The sequence below is a fragment of the Microcaecilia unicolor genome, chromosome 13, assembly GCF_901765095.1.
Source record: "Microcaecilia unicolor chromosome 13, aMicUni1.1, whole genome shotgun sequence".
Taxonomy (NCBI): Eukaryota; Metazoa; Chordata; class Amphibia; order Gymnophiona; family Siphonopidae; genus Microcaecilia; species Microcaecilia unicolor.
In genome coordinates this window covers 95284298-95304648 of record NC_044043.1, presented here as the reverse complement: position 1 = coordinate 95304648, position 20351 = coordinate 95284298, and the positions used below count along the sequence as shown (strand labels likewise).

General features: G+C 46.1%; 1 protein-coding gene across 1 annotated transcript in view; it reads left to right on the top strand.

Annotated features, from left to right (window-relative positions):
* LOC115456646 (ephrin type-A receptor 8-like) overlaps positions 1-20351 on the top strand; it is a 195916-nt gene that overhangs the window by 139833 nt on the left and 35732 nt on the right. Inside the window, exons 4-5 of the mRNA XM_030185869.1 lie at positions 18212-18367; positions 19582-19917. Of these exons, the coding sequence (XP_030041729.1) occupies positions 18212-18367; positions 19582-19917 (492 nt within the window). The remainder of the gene's footprint in view (positions 1-18211; positions 18368-19581; positions 19918-20351) is intronic.

The following is a 20351-nucleotide window of genomic DNA, read 5'->3' as shown; positions in this document are numbered from 1 at the left end:
GTTAAGCTTAAGTGAGGGGAAAGCCACAAAGACGTTAGTCCGATATCATTAAAGGAAGTGAGTTTGACGCTGAATGGGACATACAGTCCTTATCTGTTTTCATGTTCCGTTTCTGTGGTGTTGACCAAAGCAGGACCACAAATCCTGCAATCCTTAGAGATGGGAGTCAAAAGACCAGAACTGTCTTTGTTGGCTTGGATTTATTGAGCAGGGGCCATTGGCAGGATGATAAAGACCAGAATACAGTGATTATCCTATATAATAATTTGCACCTCCAACGTTCCATGTCTGGCTGCCTGGGTTCGTAACATCTCCTGACGTCAGCCAGTCTCCAGCGTTCCATTCCCCCTCACTGTCCTGCCCTCGCATCAAGATGTAATGATGTCAGAGGGCGAAACAGTGAGAGAGAAGGGAATGCTGGAGGTGAGCTGACGTCAGGAGGGATGTTACGAACGGAACGGAAGCCAGCGCCAGCCAGCCAGAGAACGTTCAGGTACAAATCAAGGGGAGGAGAGAATCGCGGGACATCGAGGGGAGGGCAGGGCAGAGGAGAATTGATGGACATGGATGGGATGGGATGGGAGGATAGTAGAGGAGAGAATTGCGGAACACGGATGGGAGGGCAGGGAAGAGGAGAATCGCTGGACATGGAGGGGAGGGCAGGGGAAAGAGAAAAAAAAAAGCTTACATGACAGCCTTCCTAGGGGCATGGTTCCACTAGTCTGGCCATGACAGACTAGTCTGGCTTCCCAACTTCTGTTTCCAACTGTTTTTATTTAATTGAGAAAATCATAATGTTGCTTTGAAACACAAGCTGTAAAGTCAGGGCTGCGTCACCCATATTTTATGATTTGGCACAACGTATTGGTGAAAAGGAAGTTTAAGATGACGTGGTGTCATTGAGAGCCAAAAGCTTCTATACGGCAGAGGAGAGCAGAATTAGCTCCCATTCCGTTCTTCTGTACAAATACCTACCGAAAAGACTAATTCCCAGGATGAATAGTGCTACTGCGAATCTTGTTAATCTGTCTGTGAAAAGTAGGGAGGGGAAAGGAATCATTTTCGTGACGCCGTAAGCAGATGTGTGGCTCGGTGGTATTTATAACTGATCGGTCTCTCTGAAATCTTGTATACTTCAACTTGCCCAAAGTTGTATGTGTGAGACTGAGATAATACTGGAATCTTTGGCCGCATTCAGTAAATGTCACTGAAAAATTGGCACTCTGCGCTGTTCTTTAAAGGGCACTCTGGAATGAGCATCCTTTATAGAATAGCACCTAGTGGGGATTCCCACACCCCACTTTGGATCAAAGACTTACGCCAGCTAATACCTGGTGTAAATCCTGACGCGCAGGTTGATCACAGATCCCCGGAATTCTATAACGCCGCATCCTTTGAGAATACCCCCAACCTGCCCATGCTCTCCTATGACTATGCCCCCTTATGGGTTGCGTGCTATAGAATTTGGGCACTCAGGCGTACAGAATAGTATGCAGCCAGATGCACGCACAACACCTAATTGCTGCCAATTAACAGCAATAATTGTCCAATTATTGTTGGCTCATTAATCAGTTAGGTTGTGTGCACATCTCTGGATCACACTCAAATCTGAGTGTGGATATTTGGGCACCATTTATAGAATCCAGGGCTAAATGTCTTCTAAAAATTTCGCAAAATGTTACTGGTATCAGTATAGTTTTATTTTATGGGAACTGTCCAGACTATGGTGCTGAACAGCAATGAAATATACTTGAATAAACCTCAAATGTTCTTGGTCATTTTTGTAATGTTTGTATATGTTGTTACTTTTAAATTTGTCTCCCTCCTTTGCATGGACTAGAAATAATAAATTTCAATTTCAAATGAGGGATCAATTCTGTGGGTCGATCAGGGTAGGGTTGGGAACCATGGATTTATTATATTTTGGTCTTTTGAGCCACAAGTAAATCCATACCATCAGATCAAAGCCAGGACTGAATTAGCTTTTCTTCAATAAAACGTGGTAGCCTTCCCAGGCCCATCTGGTTTGTAGGCACTTGGAAGCAGTGGGTGTTCAAATTCCTGAGGCCAGCTTCTCATTCCGAGCAAACAAGGAAGTCAGCCTAGCTGATTATGCGGAGTGTTGGTAATCAGAAGGGTGAACTCCAAGTACATCAGCATTTCCTTCAGCCCAACCAAGAATGGAACTATGTAATAAAAGTATTTAAGGGGCCCTTTTACTAAGCCTCGTTCGTGTGTCAATTTTGAATTACCGCCTGGCTACCGCGTGGCCCGAGTGGTAATTTCATGTTATGTTCACCGGAAAATATTTTTTAAATTATCTGGCACACATTGCTAACCGGTCAGTAATCGACATTGTATGCTCGCCGACGATTACCACCCAGTTAACGCGTGAGACCTTACCGCTAGGTAAGTGGGTGACGGTAAGGTCTCAGGCCCAAAATGGACGCACGCCAATTTTCATTTTGCCGCACATCTGTTTTCGCTCCCTCCCCCCCCCCCCCCCCCAGAAAAAGAGGCCTTTTTTGCAGGCGCGCTGAAAAATGGACCTGCGAGTGCCCAATACATGCATCGACACCAGCGCAGGCCATTTTTCGGTGCACCTTAGTAAAAGGACCCCTAAATGTACTAGGGCTTTTCTCTGTAGGGTCTCACGTACAGAGCTGCCAAATCACCCAGTTTCTGGAGGGAGACTTTAGACCAACCCTGGTTTCTTCACAGTTTGCACCCTTCTCCTAGGGCATTTTTTTTTTTTTAGTGCTGATGCCAGAAGATGCAAGACTACACCTCCCACAAAACATTGGGATGCCAGCTCACAAACCAGGATGGGTCAAATATCTCCCGCTAAGAGATGGCAGCTCTGCAGTTACAGCTGCAGTAAACAAGGCAGAATCTCATAGCAAAGGAAACCAGTGCAGCTGGAGAAAAGCGTCTTCTATACAAGCAAAACCGATCAAACAGTTAAAATGCTGGCAGCCGATGCACAAAATCTCCATATTTTGCAGCTGCTGTTGGTAACTAATAGCTGGGCAAACCCTTTAGATTTCAGTTCTGATCTCCAGATCCTGCATTTCACAGAACTTCTGGTGCTTTTTTATACTGGTGCTTAAGATCACAAGAATATTGACAAATAGCAGGAACGTGGCACAGGGTATAGGAGTATGAGGGGAATGGTCTGAAAGCGTGGAAAGGGGTAATGGGCAAACTGAGTGGTGGGGTGGTATAGGTGGGTGTGGCTAACTACTAATGGATGGGGGAGGAGAATGAGAGATATGGAAGGATAATTAATCACAGTCCTCCCTCCCCCCCCCCCCCCAAAAAAAAAGCCTAACCAATTGTATGAAAAACGAGTTACCAAAATCTCTTCCAGAATATTTGGGGAGCCCTTTTCCTAATGCTTTGACCTGCTGCAAACCTCTAAATGTGCCCTGGATGTCTTACCACCATAAGAGATTTCCTCATAGGAAGCCTAGCAAATAAAGGATGTTGTTATGACTCTGCAGATACCTTGTCATTAGACCGAGGGTGTCCAGAAGATACAGGCTCACCAGAGTGATGGTCACAAGGAAGGCCATGAACATTCCTGGGGTAAACAAATTAGAGAACAAGATGAGAAACAGGTTCTGGCAGTCAGAGATCAAGTTATCTTTACTGTCTTTTGATACAATAATGCTCTGAGAATACCCCCTTGTTGGGTGGTACATCGATACATCTTAGGAGGTGCATCTACAGCTGTCTGGGATATGATGTCAGATGGTGCATTGATAATTCTCGGGCAATATGATTTACGGTGGGATATCGACAGCATTCTGAGAACACGATCACAGGAGGTGTGTAAGTGACTTTATCTTTTTTGGATTCTGAACCCACGTCACTTGTCTGCTGTTTCTTTGTGGTTAACATGTTGCCTCTCCAGTTTTCCATTACAGTCCTGGAAGACACATGAGTAACTGTGTAGAGGTGTAGTCTTTGTATATTGCAGGGCTGTGGAGTCAGTACACTAAACCTACGATTCTGATTCTGACTCTGACTCTATTTTTCTACTGTCCCACTCAGACTCCTACTGATATTAGGATTTAAATTTTGTGTTCTGGATCTAAAGTACTGGTAAATATAACTTTAGATCCAGGACAAAGCATATAAGTATGAAATAATAAACGTACCATATATTATAATTTTTAAATTTATTTTCAAGCAGGAGGTCACGTGATGCTGTGAGCGGCGGTGGACGTACACTTAAACTGGCTGCTCAGGGACCCTCTTCCTTCGACTCCTTTTACAGAACGCGTGGCGTTTTAAAAAAAATATCCATTATACTTATTAATCTGGGAGCCTGTGGACAAATTTATAAATAGAACAACGCTGTCTATGTCATCGAAATCATCACGGAGAGGCCAGGCCAGGATTGGACCCACCCAATAGAGGACAAGATGGCGCCGTCTCCCCCATCGACGCCTCACGCATCAGAATTCATACCAGAACTAACCAAAGCGGTCGTTAATGCGCCGGATTCTAAGTTCATGCAACTTTCGGAACAAATTGCAAGGATTGGCCAGACTGCCTCGGATTTAACACGACAGACCGGCGAGCTGGAGTGTCGGGTTTCTGAGGTGGAACATACACTTCAGTCTCACAACGCAGATATAGAACGCTTGGAGACTCTAACCCGCGCCCAACAGGCGAAAATTGAGGACTTGGAGAACAGAGCCCGCCATGAAAACATGAGATTTGTTGGGTTTCCGGAATCACTTCAAGAATCCTCCTTATCTACTGCATTAGAGTCTTGGTTGCTGGAAAAATTCCCGTCGGTGGGGGATAAAGGTGTCATTCATCTGGATCGAGTACATCGCTTGGGGCCTACTCGTACTTCAGACGACAGGCCCAGGGTGGTCATAGCGAAATTTCACTGTTACTCATAAAAAGCTCAAATTTTGCGCCTGTATAAAAAAAAGCCTGAAGATATACAATTTGAAGGACATTCGATTAAGATATTTCAAGATTACTCTGCTGCTCTCACCATGAAACGACGCGCCTTTTCACCAATCTGCTCCCAACGGATAACTGATAGAAGGATTCTTGGGATAAAAATCAACGTCTATATTAGCAGTTTATTATGTCTGTATGGGTACTGTTTTTTTTCTGACTGATGCTGTGAAGTCCTTTCCTTTGTATCCTGTTATGCACATCAATAAACAAGATTTATTAAAAAAGAAAAAATATTTTCAGGCTGGTATATTTTTACCGACTCCACAGCCCTGGTCTATTGACCACTGTCCGAAAGTACAGTCCTTGTTAGGCTGTCACTTAATTAGTATATTCAGGGCCTGGAAGCAGCACCGTTTGGGGCAAGGAGAGAAAGCAGTTTATCATCCCAAAATCAAAATTACTACTGCTTAAAATATTTTGTGGTCAGAGATTAGGAAAAGCTGACAAATTGGGCAACACTATAATAATGGGTGATTTCAATTACCGTGAAAGTTGGAATATGTAGAATATAATCCCCACTAAATTCAAAAATTCTACAATTGTTAAAGTGTTCAAAGGTGAATATGGAGTCTCAAACGTGAAAAATCGTGGAGAAAGAAAGACCTCAGTATAACCGGCAACACCTCTTTTTAAAAGACACACTTTTTAGTTAGAGAGGGCACCTCATTAATCATAAGTCTTAAAAAAAACTCCACATAAATAACTTTCATGCGATGTATGCCATAGCACCTTATCAAACACTCATGGATAAAGACACAAATGCTGAATGGAGGAGTGGCCTAGTGGTTAGGGTGGTGGACTTTGGTCCTGAGGAACTGAGTTCAATTCCCACTTCAGGCACAGGCAGCTCTTTGTGAATCTGGGCAAGTCACTTAACCCTCCATTGCCCCATGTAAGCCGCATTGAGCCTGCCATGAGTGGGAAAGCGCAGGGTACAAATATAACAAAAATAAAATAGATACTATTGGAGATTCTACATGGAATGTTGCTATTCCACTAGCAACATTCCATGTAGAAGGCTGTGCAGGCTTCTGTTTCTGTGAGTCTGACGTCCTGCACGTGCAGAAGCCTGCGCGGCCACATTGGTGATCTGCAAGGGCCGACTTCTACATGGAATGTTGCTAGTGGAATAGCAACATTCCATGTAGAATCTCCAATAGTATCTATTTTATTTTTGTTACATTTGTACCCCGTGCTTTCCCACTCATGGCAGGCTCAATGTGGCTTACATATACAGGTACTTATTTGTACCTGGGGCAATGGAGGGTTAAGTGACTTGCCCAGAGTCACAAGGAGCTGCCTGTGCCTGAAGTGGGAATCAAACTCAGTTCCTCAGGACCAAAGTCCACCACCCTAACCACTAGGCCACTCCTCCACTGAGCCCTTCGGTAAGCTCTGTTTGGACTTTGGAGATCGTGACAGAGGTATAGGCTGCGATGGAAGTTGCCTTGGATGCGAAATTGCAGCAGCTACATGATGTTTCCTTGATCCATTGTATCCACTGGGGGTCCAGTCCATATCACTTCAAGACTTGAAATGTATATGGCCAAGAGACCCGGTCGAAAGCTTTCTCTGTATCTATGAAGAGTAAGACCGTCAGCAGTTTAGAATGATGAATGAAATTTAAGACTTGTATGATGGTCAAATACATATTTTTTCTTTTTTTTAACATCTGTGGAGGCAGCAAAAACTTTTATTCAAATTCTCCTAGCCAGTGTGGGTACTTAGCTACTTCTTTGAGGAGTTGTTGGTTTTTATTTTTTTTGGGGGGGGGCACTTACAAGTAATATTAGTTGGTCTGGATCTCTTAATCTGCGATTTAGCATTTTTAAAAAAAAATATTTGTGTACACGGGATGGTGGCCTATTAATTTCACCCAATTTCTGGTATAATTATGTCTCATTATAGTGGGGATATGTGTCTCTCTGTGCATTGTTTTTGAGGGATACATTGGGCTTGGTAGTGGTACAGTGGGGTTAGGTGGGTGGAGTTCACGTGTTAGTTGCCATCGCGTATGGGACGTTAGATTAAGGTTTGGGGTTGGATGCGGGAGTAGGGGAGAAATTGTGGAAATCTAGGATACCTATGTTATTGGTTGGTACCATGTGTGTATGTTTTCTGATGCTACTAGCCGTTGAGCGCGTGAAAACGGGCTACTTTTGGAATGGGGGGGGGTTCCAAGCCCCCCCCCCCCCCCGGAGTCGCTGCCGCCGCCCCTCCACCCGGCCCGAGCAACACTGTGAACTTACATCACCACGCAGCAGCAGGCACATCAGCAAAGCTGCCGTCGGGGCGGGCTTCCTTCTCTGCCTGTGTCCCGCCCTCGTGTGATGTAACATCGGCGAGGGCGGGACAAAGGCAGAGAAGGAAGCCCGACGGCAGCTTTGCTGATGTGCCTGCTGCTGCGTGCTGATGTAAGTTCACAGTGCTCGGGCCAGATGGAGGGGCGGCTCCGGGGGAGGGGGAGCGGTTGCGACGTCTGCAGCATGCCAGTAGAGACTTCCCTCTCTGTCCCACCCCCATCATCACGTATTGAAGCGGGGGCGGGGCAGAGAGGGAAGTCTCTACTGCGCATTTGCGAGTGAGTACGGTCACTCGCCGTTTATATGTTTGATTTGATTCATATTTGTTGTTATTTGAGCTCTTGCTTGTATTGTTAGTGTCCCATCTACTATGTTACTCTGTGTTTTTACCTTCAATAAAGTGATGTGGTAGCTGTGTTCGTCCACTTTTCAAGGTAATCAATAGAAATAAAATAAAATAAATCAGAGAAAAAAAATAAGATGATGATATACCTTTTTTATTGGACTAACGTAATACATTTTTTGGTTAGTTTTCAAAAGTAACCCTTCTTCAGCTCAGAAATAAGCAAATGATGGCAAAAAAAACATAGTAACATAGTAGGTGACGGCAGAAAAAGACCTGCATGGTCCATCCAGTCTGCCCAACAAGATAAACTCATATGTGCTACTTTTTGTGTATACCTGACCTTGATTTGTATCTGCCATTTTCAGGACACAGACCGTGTAAGTCTGCCCAGCACTAGCCCCGCCTCCTGCCACCGGCTCTGCCACCCAATCTCGGCTAAGCTCCTTAGGATCTATTCCTTCTGAACAGGATTCCTTTATGCTTATCCTACGCATGTTTGAATTCCGTTACCATTTTCATCTCCACCACCTCCCGCAGGAGGGCATTCCAAGCATCCACTACTCTCTCTGTGAAAAAATACTTCCTGACATTTTTCTTGAGTCTGCCCCCCTTCAATCTCATTTCATGTCCTCTCGTTCTACCTCCTTCGCATCTCCGGAAAAGGTTCGTTTGTGGATTAATACTTTTCAAATATTTGAATGTCTGTATCATATCACCCCTGTTTCTCCTTTCCTCCAGAGTATACATGTTCAGGTCATCAAGTCTCTCCTCATACGTCTTGTAACGCAAATCCCTTACCATTCTCGTAGCTTTTAAGATAAGTACTTATCTTATATAATAAAACTCACCCTCAACGTTCTGAAGACACTGACATCACTTCCGTCACTTCCTTCAGGGTTCGAAGGGTTCGTGGTGGTGAAGCCACCGAAATCGCCAAGTCGCCGGGCCCCGCCCTCGCGTCAAACGTGATGACGTCGAGGGCGGAGCAGTGGCGTCACACACCGAGGGCGGAGCGATGGCGTCAGAACGACGAAGGGGTCGGTAGGTAGATAGGGAGGGAGGGAGAAGGGGGAGTGTTGGGGAGGAAAACCTTGCTAGCGCCCTTTTCATTTGCTCCAGAAACAGGCCTCTTTTACTAGTATATATATATATATATATATAGAGAGAGAGAGAGAGAGACTGACTGGTGTTTGCCAACATTTGCTTATTTCTGATCTGAAAAAGAAGAGTTACCTTTTTTTTTGTTACATTTGTACCCTGTGCTTTCCCACTCATGGCAGGCTCAATGCAGCTTACATGGGGCAATGGAGGGTTAAGTGACTTGCCCAGAGTCACAAGGAGCTGCCTGTGCCTGAAGTGGGAATCGAACTCAGTTCCTCAGGACCAAAGTCCACCACCCTAACCACTAGGCCACTCCTCCACTGTTGCTACTATTTGAGATTCTACATGGAATGTTGCTATTCCACTAGCAACATTCCATGTAGAAGTCAGCCCTTGCAGATCACCAATGTGGCTGCGCAGGCTTCTGCTTCTGTGAGTCTGACGTCCTACACATACGTGCAGGACGTCAGACTCACAGAAACAGAAGCCTGCGTAGCCTTCGACATGGAATTTTGTTAGTGGAATAGCAACATTCCGTGTAGAATCTCCAATAGTAGCAACATTCCATGTAGAATCTGCAATAGTATCTATTTTCTTTTTGTTACATTTATACCCCGCACTGTCCCACTCATGGCAGGCTCAATGCGGCTTACATGGGGCAATGGAGGGTTAAGTGACTTGCCCAGAGTCACAAGGAGCTGCCTGTGCCTGAAGTGGGAATTGAACTCAGTTCCTCAGGACCAAAGTCCACCACCCTAACCACTAGGCCACTCCTCCACTGTTGCTACTATTTGAGATTCTACATGGAAGAATAGCAACATTCCATGTAGAAGTCAGCCCTTGCAGATCACCAATGTGGCTGCGCAGGCTTCTGCTTCTGTGAGTCTGACGTCCTACCATACGTGCAGGACGTCAGACTCACAGAACAGAAGCCTGCGTAGCCTTCGACATGGAATGTTGTTAGTGGAATAGCAACATTCCATGTAGAATCTCCAACAGTAGCAACATTCCATGTAGAAGTCGGCCCTTGCAGATCACCAATGTGGCCGCGCAGGCTTCTACATGGAATGTTGTTAGTGGAATAGCAACATTCCATGTAGAATCTCCAAAAGTAGCAACATTCCATGTAGAATCTCCAATAGTATCTATTTTATTTTTGTTACATTTGTACCCTGCGCTTTCCCACTCAGGCAGGCTCAATGCGGCTTACATGGGCAATGGAGGGTTAAGTGACTTGCCCAGAGTCACAAGGAGCTGCCTGTGCCTGAAGTGGGAATCAAACTCAGTTCCTCAGGACCAAAGTCCACCACCCTAACCACTAGGCCACTCCTCTGCCCTTCAAAAGCTAATCCAGTTAGTCCAATTAAAATAAAAAGGTATCTTATTTTCTTTTCTATATTTTGTTTTATTTCTGTCAATAAAAAAAAGAATTTAAATATAAATTTACCACGGTTCGACTGCTTTGCTGTTCGGAGTCCATAGCATTGTCTTTCGTTCTGAAGCTTCTGATTCCTGAAGTTCTGGAAAATAACAGAGGCGATTTGTAATGTAAGTCCATGTGATGAACAGACAATTGCGTATTCAGAGACGTACAAAGAAGGGCAGAGCTGGTAGACAAGCCTTAAAGGTGCTGAAAGTCTGTCCAAACTGGAGCTATTTAGGAAAAGAAAACAGTTGAGGTGAGGTTGTAAAGGATTCGCAGGCGGTCAGCCCAAGCAGGTTTGATGACAGGAGACAGCATGATGTCACAAGGCTGAAGCCGGTCTCCACCCAACCATGTTTTAATTCTAATCACTAGACCTCTACTCAGGAAATCTAGACTGCCCCAATTTGACATTTCGTCCTTTAGATTGTAAGCTCCTTTGGACCGTCCTTCTTTGTTAACTTGTACAGCGCTGCGTAACCCTAGTAGCGCTCTAGAAATGTTTAGTAGTAGTAATTCTCCCCAATGCAGCTGCCGTTATCTTGGTACACCCAAAACAATGAAATTGGTAGGATGAAAAACTCCACCTACTGGCTTCAGCCCACATATTGGGCCAGATAGGCTCATGCCATCTCCTGTCATTAAACGTCCTAGACTCAGACTTGTTTTGCTCAATGCTAGCCTGGGTGTTACAGCAGTGGGCTGAGAGCTAGGAAAATCAGGATATCTAATGCCACTACCATTCCCATAAAAAAGCGAGGAAACCTAAGAATAAATACCAGAGAAGCATTTCCCCCTCCTCCTCCCCCCTCCTCTCCTCCTCCTCTCCCCCCTTCTCCTCCTCCTCTCCTCCTCTCCCCCTTCTCCTCCTCCCCCTCCTTCCCCACTCCCCCGCTCTCCTCCTCCGCAGCATCCCACCAGTGGGGGACAGGAAGCTGTAACAGAGGGAAAGCTTCCAGACCGCCGAAGGCAGTGTGTTTAGTGCATCTGGCCCTGAGTCACTGACGGCGCGGTGGGCCGGATACATTGAAGGACAGCGGAGTGCGGACAGCAGTACAGGGCAGGGAGTGGGATGGTGCAGGGAGCGGGAGGGACAGGCACTTTATGCCCATGCGCCACTGCCTCAGTTATTGGGGGTGCTTGAGCACCCACAGCACCCACGGAGTCGGCGTCTATGACACCTAGTGGCTGTTTATAGAGCTCTCTGCTGTTAAAAGTGAGAGGAGCTGAGATTTCAAACTCCCATACCTGCCTAAAGATGGTACAGAGAGCGAGATGATACTCGTTACCTCCCTCTCTCTCTGTCGAAGACGCAAGAGCCTTTGGCTTCTTCTCAGCATTTCCTCCACTGGCTTTGAACAGATGGGTTAAAAAGTGGAAATGGTCTCACTTGGCCCTACTCTCAGTGGCCCCACTGACATGACCTGTCTTATTCTAGCTTGTAATAACCTCACCTGTGTGACATCATGGTGAAAAGTAAAGCCAGGCTCTTAAGCAAGTGACCTGGCCAGCCCTGAGCTGCAGGATGGCAGAAGCTGGCGAGGATCTTAGTGACATCACAATGGGCCTCCGACATGAGCTGCTGTAGGTTCCCTAGGAATCTCCTGAGAGCCATAAATCAGGGTTACAGACAGGCATTAGGTCAGCTGGACAGGGCGAGGCTGTTTCTGTTTTCCTAGAAGAACTGGAGTCATAAATCTGTAGATGCAATGGAGTGAAAACAGGCCTGGTACGGCCTGTCCGCTTGATTTATTTATTAGGATTTATTTAACGCCTTTTTGAAAGAATTCACTCAAGGCAAGAAGAAACAGGAAGAATAGATCAAACTGAGCAACAGGCAATTACAGCAGTAAAAATATTCAAGTAACAATACAAAGTTTGGCATAGCATGGTACTTACAATGATATAACATAGTAAATGACGGCAGATAAAGACCTGTACGGTCCATCCAGTCTGCCCAACAAGATAAACTCATTTTACGTGGTATGTGATACTTTATACATGAGTTTGATTTGTCCTTGCCTTTTTCAGGACACAGACCGTAGAAGTCTACCCAGCACCAGTTTTGCTTGATACAGAGCGACAATTACTATGGGCACAAGGAGAGTAGTTTTATCTAGTGTGTAAAGGAAAGTAGGAACAACCACTCACACCAGCCATGGAGCTGGTATAAGCGTTTGCCCCAAAGTTGCTATATAAGATGCCATGTTATGCACTGCTTTTATTCCTCAAATACCACGGATGGTTCATTGCGAATCAGAATTACAAGAACCAATGTAGGTCCTAATACAAATCAACTAACTTAACAATCATCTGAGATGAATTCCATAAGTAAAAATGTCTTAAGAGCTTCCCTAAAAACATACCATGTGCACATAATTACATGATGTGATACCCGCAAGCGAGCCTTCTCCGGAGTAGCCCCCATACTCTGGAATGCACTGCCTGAAAGGTTTCGCTTAACACAACACTATTTTTATTTTAGGAAGCAGATGAAACTCGACTCTTTAACCAGGCCTTTAATAGAAGAAAGAACTAAATTGTTAGTCTCATTCACACACACACACACACACACACACACACACACACACACACACACAAGGAGCAACACTACTACTACTTATCATTTCTAAAGCGCTACTAGACGTACGCAGCAACACAGTGCTGTACACTTGAACATGAAGAGACAGTCCCTGCTCGACAGAGCTTACAATCTAATTAGGACAGACAAACAGGACAAACAAGAGATAAGGGAATATTAAAGTGAGGATGATAAAATAAGGGTTCTGAACAAGTGAATAAGGATTAGGAGTTAAAAGCAGCATCAAAAATGTGGGCTTTTAGCTTAGATTTGAAGATGGCCAGAGATGGAGCTTGACGTAGTGGCTCAGGAAGTCTATTCCAGGCATATGGTGCAGCAAGATAAAAGGAACGGAGTCTGGAGTTAGCAGTGGAGGAGAAGGTTGCAGATAAGAGAGATTTACCCAGTGAACAGAGTTCCCGGGGAGGAATGTAGGGAGAGATGAGAGTGGAGAGGTACTGAGGAGCTGCAGAGTGAATTTTTATTTATTTATTTATTGCATTTGTATCCCACATTTTCCCATCTCTTTGCAGGCTCAATGTGGCTTACAATTATCATGAGTAGTGGAGGTATACAAGAAATAGCTTTTAGTAATTACAGAAGGCTCTTGGTAACATGATAATGAAAAAGCATTATATTAGAATAACAAGCAAATAACCGATAATTCTGGATCTATATAGAGGATTCACAATTGTTGGTCTGTGCGTTATGCCTTATTGAAGGATTCCCATTTGTTGGTCTGTGCGTTATGCCTTATTGAATTCCCATTTGTTGGTCTGTGCGGTATACCTTATTGAAGAGATGGGTCTTCAGTAGTTTGCGGATGTTGGTTAGTTCATAGATTGTTCTTAGGTTGCGCGGTAATGTGTTCCAGAATTGTGTACTCAAGTAGAAAAAGGTTGATGCGTGCGTTAGTTTGTATTTTATACCTTTGCAGTTGGGAAAATGAAGATCAAGGAATGTGCGGGATGATTTTTTAGCATTCCTGGGTGGTAAGTCCATCAGGTCTGACATGTATGCTGGAGCGTCTCCGTGAATGATTTTGTGAACTAGGGTGCATATTTTGAACATGATACGTTCTTTTAGAGGGAGCCAATGTAGCTTTTCTCATAGGGGTTTAGCACTTTCATATTTTGATTTGCCGAATATGAGTCTGGCTGCCGTGTTCTGGGCTGTCTGAAGTTTCTTGACAATTTGTTCTTTGCAGCCAGCATAGATTGCGTTGCAGTAGTCTAAGTGACTGAGTACCATTGATTGTACCAAATTACGGAAGACATTTCTAGGGAAGAACGGTCTTACTCTGTTTTAATTTCCACATGTGAGTGGAACATCTTCTTGGTTGTATTTTCGCGTGGCTCTCAAGTGTCAGGTGCTAATCAATGGTGACTCCAAGAATTTTTAGGGTGTCTGAAATTGGGAGACTCAATGTTGGTGTGTTAATGGTGGTGAATTTGTTTGTGTTGTGTTGAGAGGCAAGTATTAGGCATGGATTTTTCTGCATTGAGTTTCAACTGAAATGCATCCGCCCATGAATGCATGATATGTAGACTTCGGTTGATGTCATTGGAGATTTCCTTTAAAATCTTGTTTAAAATGGGATGTAGATCGTTACATCATCTGTGTATATGTATGGGTTGAGGTTTTGGTTTGATAGTAGTTTGGCCAAGAGTATCATCATTAAGTTGAATAAGGTTGGTGAGAGGGGGGATCCCTGTGGAACTCCGCATTCAGGTGTCCATGTGGCTGATGTAGTCGAATGCACTTATAAGTCAATAAGAGGAGTTTGAACTGTATGCAGATAGGGAGCCAGTGAAGTGAGTTGAGGAGAGGGCTAATATGAGCATAACGACACTGGCAGAATATAAGTTGTGCGGCAGAATTTTGAACAGACTGAAGAGGAGAGAGATGGCTAAGTGGGAGACCTCTGAGAAGCAAGTTGCAATAGTCTAAGCGAGAGGTGATAAGAGCGTGGATGAGGGTTCTAGTAGTGTGCTCAGAAAGGAAAGGGTGAATTTTGCTGATATTATAGAAAGAAACGACAGGTTTTAGCAGTCTGTTGAATATGTGCAGAGAGGAGAGGGAGGAGTCGAATGACCCCAAGGTACGAGCTGATGAGACAGGAGGATGAGAGTGTTATCCACAGAAATAGAGAAGAGGAAGAGGAGAGGTTGGTTTAGAGGGAAAGATAAGAATCAATCTTGGTCATGTTTAGTTTTAGATGGTGGTAAGACATCCAGGCAGCAATGTCAGACAGGCAGGCTGATACTTTGGCCTGGACTCCTGCTGTAATTTCTGGTGTGGAGAGATAGAACTGGGAGTCATCAGCGTAAAGACGATACTGAAAACCATGGGATGAGATCAGAGTACCAAGGGAAGAAGTATAGATGGAGAAAAGAAGAGGTCCCAGGACAGATCCCTGAGGTACACCAACACGGGCTACACGTACTGCAGCAGGACATGTTTATCCACTCCTACCCTAGCTGAGATAATATTTAACCATCTCTCTGACCTCATGTGCGCCTTTCTTTAAATTAGTCCCCTTATTTTCTAACTCCTCTTACTCTCTTACCTATCTATATGTTCCATCTTTGCTTTACCCTTCCCTATTGATGAAAATGTTCTACTACGTATTGTGTTGACATTGTAAGTAGTATACTATACCTCAAAAATGTCTCTATAAATAAAGTTACTGACTCAGGGTTTCAAACATATAATAAATTTAAATAAAGGAAACCTCTGGAGTCCAGGGTGCCTACAGACGAGCTGTAGCGAAGGGAGCTGGACACCCGGGGAGGGCCGATCCGCCCCGACTGCAAGTTGCTGGCTGTGTCGGTTCCGCACTGGTTCACTGCTCTCTCTGTCCCGGAACAGGAAGTAACCTTCCGGGGCAGAGAGGCCAGTGCATCAGCACGGAGCCGACACCCCCCAGCGGCGTGCACCCGGGGCGGACCGCCCCCCCTTCCTACGCCACTGCCTACAGAGATGGTCTTCCCTTTAACAGACTCACATCATTGGGTTTCAATTTAACCTCTGAAAACAACTGCAGTGTAAAACAACTAATGGAGAAAAAACCACTGTAGCCAAAAAAACAGAGGAAGATTTTTAACTCAATAGTGAAGTCCTAAGTCAATAACAAATCTCTTAAAATAGATCACTGGAACGCTCGGATAGCAATTGAAAAACATGTGCACAGCAGAAAAATATATATAAATATGTATTGTTTATACAATATATGTTGTATATATAATATATATTATTTGTTAGAGCATTTTTGCTTTTTTTTTATTTTTGAGTTATGTATTATATTATCCCATACTTTGTATTGGAATATTTTTACTGCTCTAATTGCCTCCTGCTCATGTTTGGTCTGTTCTTACTGTACACCGCCTTGAGTGAATTCCTTCAAAAAGGCGGTAAATAAATCCTAATAAATAAATAAATAATTGGGCAAGGTCCGAAGTTGTAATGGCAATGTATTCCATATAGAAGCAACTTGATAATGGAGAGAGGAATTAGATATACTATGTTTAATAGCACGTCTAACAGAAAGAAAAGCTAATGACATTAGGTTCCTACTTCTAACTCCAGTTTTCATATGTAACAGCGTAATCCAATCAGAGATAATAGCCTACAAATTTAAGCACACTCCTCCCACACTTGCTTGACAAACAAAGGGGCTGGAAGTCTGTGGAACCCCAAGACAGTGGCGTACCAAGGTGGGGGCGGTCCGCACCGGGTGCACGCCGCTGGGGGGGTGCCGCACACCTGTCGGCTCTTCGTTTTCAGGCTCCCTTTGCCCCGGAACAGGTTACTTCCTGTTCCGGGGCAGAGGGAGCATGAAAACGAAGAGCCGGCAGGCGCGCGGCACCCCCCCCCCCCCCCCCAGCGGCGTGCACCCGTGGGGGGGGTTCTTTCACCGGGAGATCGGGGGGGTTCTTTTGCTGGGGGGGGGGGGCATCGCTCTGTTCCAGGGGGCGGAGCACATTGCGATCCGCCCCAGGTGTCAGCCCCCCTAGGAATGCCACTGCCCCAAGACCCCCCTGCAATGCAAAATGCTGGTGGCCTAGTGCCTCCCCACACCCCAACCCCAAGCCAGCAATACAGGAGCAGTCCCCCAACCCCCCCAGTCCTTATATGGTGGTGAAGCCCCACCCAGCACATCCCACGATGCACTGGATAGGCTGAGTGCCACCATTTTCAAGGCGGCGCTGGAAGAGGAGGGAGTATAGTACTCCCTCCACCACTCAAGTACAGGAGGGGCAGGGAATGGAGCCGCTAGACCACCAGGTTGAGGGGCTTGTGTTTGCAGCCCACTGGGTCACCAGAGCTTTTTTTATTGGGGTGGAGTGGGGTTAGGGGTCTGGAGATCCACTGGATCTCCAGCCCCTGTGAACTTGTGTCAGGGGGGTCGGGGGGAACTGGAGGTCCTCCAGCCCCTATGTTGCTGGCTTGGGGTTGGGGGATCAGGGTTCCTTTAGGGGGGGCTCCTGCGTGGAGGGATTTCCTCCCCAATGTTCTGAAAACCCTAACGCCAGCTCCGAGCTGGCGTAGGGTTTGCCGCGCTGCCAGTTGATCATTGGGGAGGAAAAGTAAAATAACCTGATTAGCATGCATTTGTATGGCTGCTTGTGGTCAGAGCCCATGAGTGCGTTGTTTCACATTCTCGGGGGCTCTGATTATGGGACGGAAGCAAACGCAGGCACTAGTGTGGCGCAAATAATCCTCTAGCCCCCGAGTTTGCTTCTGATCGTCGGCCCATAAATTTCCTAGGTAAATAAATGACTGCTTCATGGAGCAGCTGGGTTTAGATCTAGTCCTTAGTGGAATGCAGGACTTGGCCAGGGCTGCCAAGAGACTGGGCCGGGCCTGGGCCACCACTGCCCCCCCGAGGTCATTGTCGTCGCCGCCGCCCCCTCCGTCCACCACCGGGCCGGGCCCTCCTGAATTCAAATCATAGCGCCTCACCTCCACCTCGCTCTGTGTGAAAGAAGCGCAGCAGCGGCAGTCCGCAGATCGCCTCCCTCGAGGGCGGGACACAGGGAGGGAAGGCCCGAAGGGAGATGATCTGCAGACTGCCGCTGCTGCGCCTCTTTCACACGGAGCGAGGTTGAGGTGAGATGCTATGATTTGAATTCAGGGGGGCCCGGCCCAGTGGTGGACGGGTGGAGGGGACTGCGGCGCCGGGCCCCCCCTTGGAGGCCCGGGGAATTTTGTTCTCGGCGGCCCTGAACTGGGCAAGGAGGTACTGGTGTTGGCTCTGCTGGACAACAACGATGATAACATGATCACATTTGAATTAATAACTGGAGTAAAGGCACTAAGGAAATCTTCAAAAACTGCAGTGGGAGATGTTTTAAGAAGCCCTGAAGTCCCAGTGGCATTCACTAGATGGGATGACTTTCCTTGATTGCTCACTGTGCCTCACTAAATGTCACTAACGAAAAGTGTTTTGCTTCTCGTATTTCCCGCAGCCTGTAAACTTGGTTTTTACAAGTCTGCTCCTGGCGATCAGCTATGCACACAGTGTCCGTCACATAGTCACTCGGAGGTACGAGCTGCTCAAGTTTGCCATTGTGATGCCAATTACTATCGGGCTGCCCTGGACTCCCCTTCTGCCTCCTGTACTCGTAAGTATTCAACACGACCCAACGAGAGACTAAGCTGCTTCCGTACTGTGAGATACCACTGTACAGCAGCCATGCATTGCCTGGAGTGTCTGAGCATGGGAGTGGTGTGAGGACAGGGCCAGGGTTGGTTGCCACGCTTGCCAACTCCTACGGCCATCACTGCCCTGGTGACAATCCTCCACCGCCCTGGTGACAATCCTCCACCTAAATGTGGATAGGGATGAGATGAATAAATGAAAATACGAGATGGATACTGTTCGGCTTGTCTTCATCATAAGGCTTGGAAGACAGTGGTGCGGGTTAATTGACTGGGAGGGATAGTCTGCTTGGTGGGATGAAGGGGAGATAGCGTGAGGAAGACAAAATGATAAAAGGAAGGGCCTTGAATAAATTTAGCAGAACAGTGTGTAGGAGGAGATGAGATTTGGGGACAGTGTGAAAGAGACATAATCATGTGGAGTATGTTGGGGGCAGATGAGGGTCTGGGGGGACTGCCCCTTGTCCAGGTCTTTTTCCAATGAAGCTACAAAGTAGTAAATTAAAATGAGTTGGCGAAAATATTTCTTTACTCAGCATGTAATTAAACTCTGGAATTCATCGCCAGAGAATGTGGTAAAATCAGTAAGCTGAGCAGGGTTTAAAAAAAGGTTTGGCTAGCTTCCTAAAAGAAAAGTCCATAAGCCATTATTAAAATGGACTTGGGGAAACTCCACTGCTTATTTCTGGGATAAGCAGCATAAAATGTATTGATCTTGCCAGAATCAATACGTTTTTTGGGGATCTTGCCAGGTACTTGTGACCTGGATTGGCCACTGTTGGAAACAGGATACTGGGCTTGATGGACCTTCGGCTGTCCCAGTATGGCAATACTTATGTACTTATGACAGTCCTAGTTCTCACACTGAACATGATTTTTGTAAAACGTGAGCCTACTGCTCTTCTAATGAGCATATGATGTGAAGAAATGAAGGTGTCAGATGAGTATCTCTTGGGAAACAGTCACAAGGAAAGGAAAGAGTTTCACATATGACAATTCCTAAGAATAAAAGGCTAAGCATAAAGACCCTGTCATTAGGAAAGAGGCCAGGCGTGGTGATGATCTGATGAGAGCCCGCAGAAATGAGATCGCGATACTACTGGTCCATTTTTACAGTGTATTGTGTGATTGGCTGGGGTCTTCACTGCCTCTCTTTACATCTCTCTTCTGTTACAAGGTCCCCCATCGGCTCCGGTCAGCCTGGTCTCCAGCGTGAATGGCACTTCAGTGGCGATAGAGTGGTCTTCTCCCCTGGACAAGGGTGAGCGTAGTGATACCTTGTACGACGTGATCTGCAGGCGTTGTGCGTGGGATCTGGGGCAGTGCGAGGCCTGTGGCGCCGGGGTCCGCTTCGTCCCACAGCAGATGGGCCTCTGGCAGTCCTCCGTCACTGTGACGAATCTTCTGGCTCACATGAACTACACCTTCTGGATCGAGGCCGTCAACGGTGTGTCAGACCTCAGCCTGGAGCCACGCAGATCTGCCACCGTGAACATTACCACGAACCAGGCAGGTAGGCTCCAAATATTTACAGCCCCCTCTAATGAAGTTAACTGCAGTACACCCCACTATTGTATAAAAGCCTCTGTGTTCACTAACCGGTTAATCCAGTCTTGGCTGTGCTCCGTTGCATGCATGGGGGAAAAGGGAAGGGTGAGGTTCGATATACCACCTTTCTGCGGTTGACATATTATATACGGGTATCTATTTTGCACCTAATGCAGTGGGGGGGGGGGGGGGGGGGGGGGGGGAGGGGTTCAGTGACTTGCCCACAGTCACAGGGAGCTGCAGTGGGAATTGAACCCTGTTCCCCTGGTTCTCATGTCATTGCACTAATCATTAGGCTACTCCTCCACAAATGGACATAGTTTTAACATTTTGGGGTGGAGGGAATGGAACCGGGAAATCAGAGCAACAAATCCCTGCATTTAGTGGGGTGAAACCAAG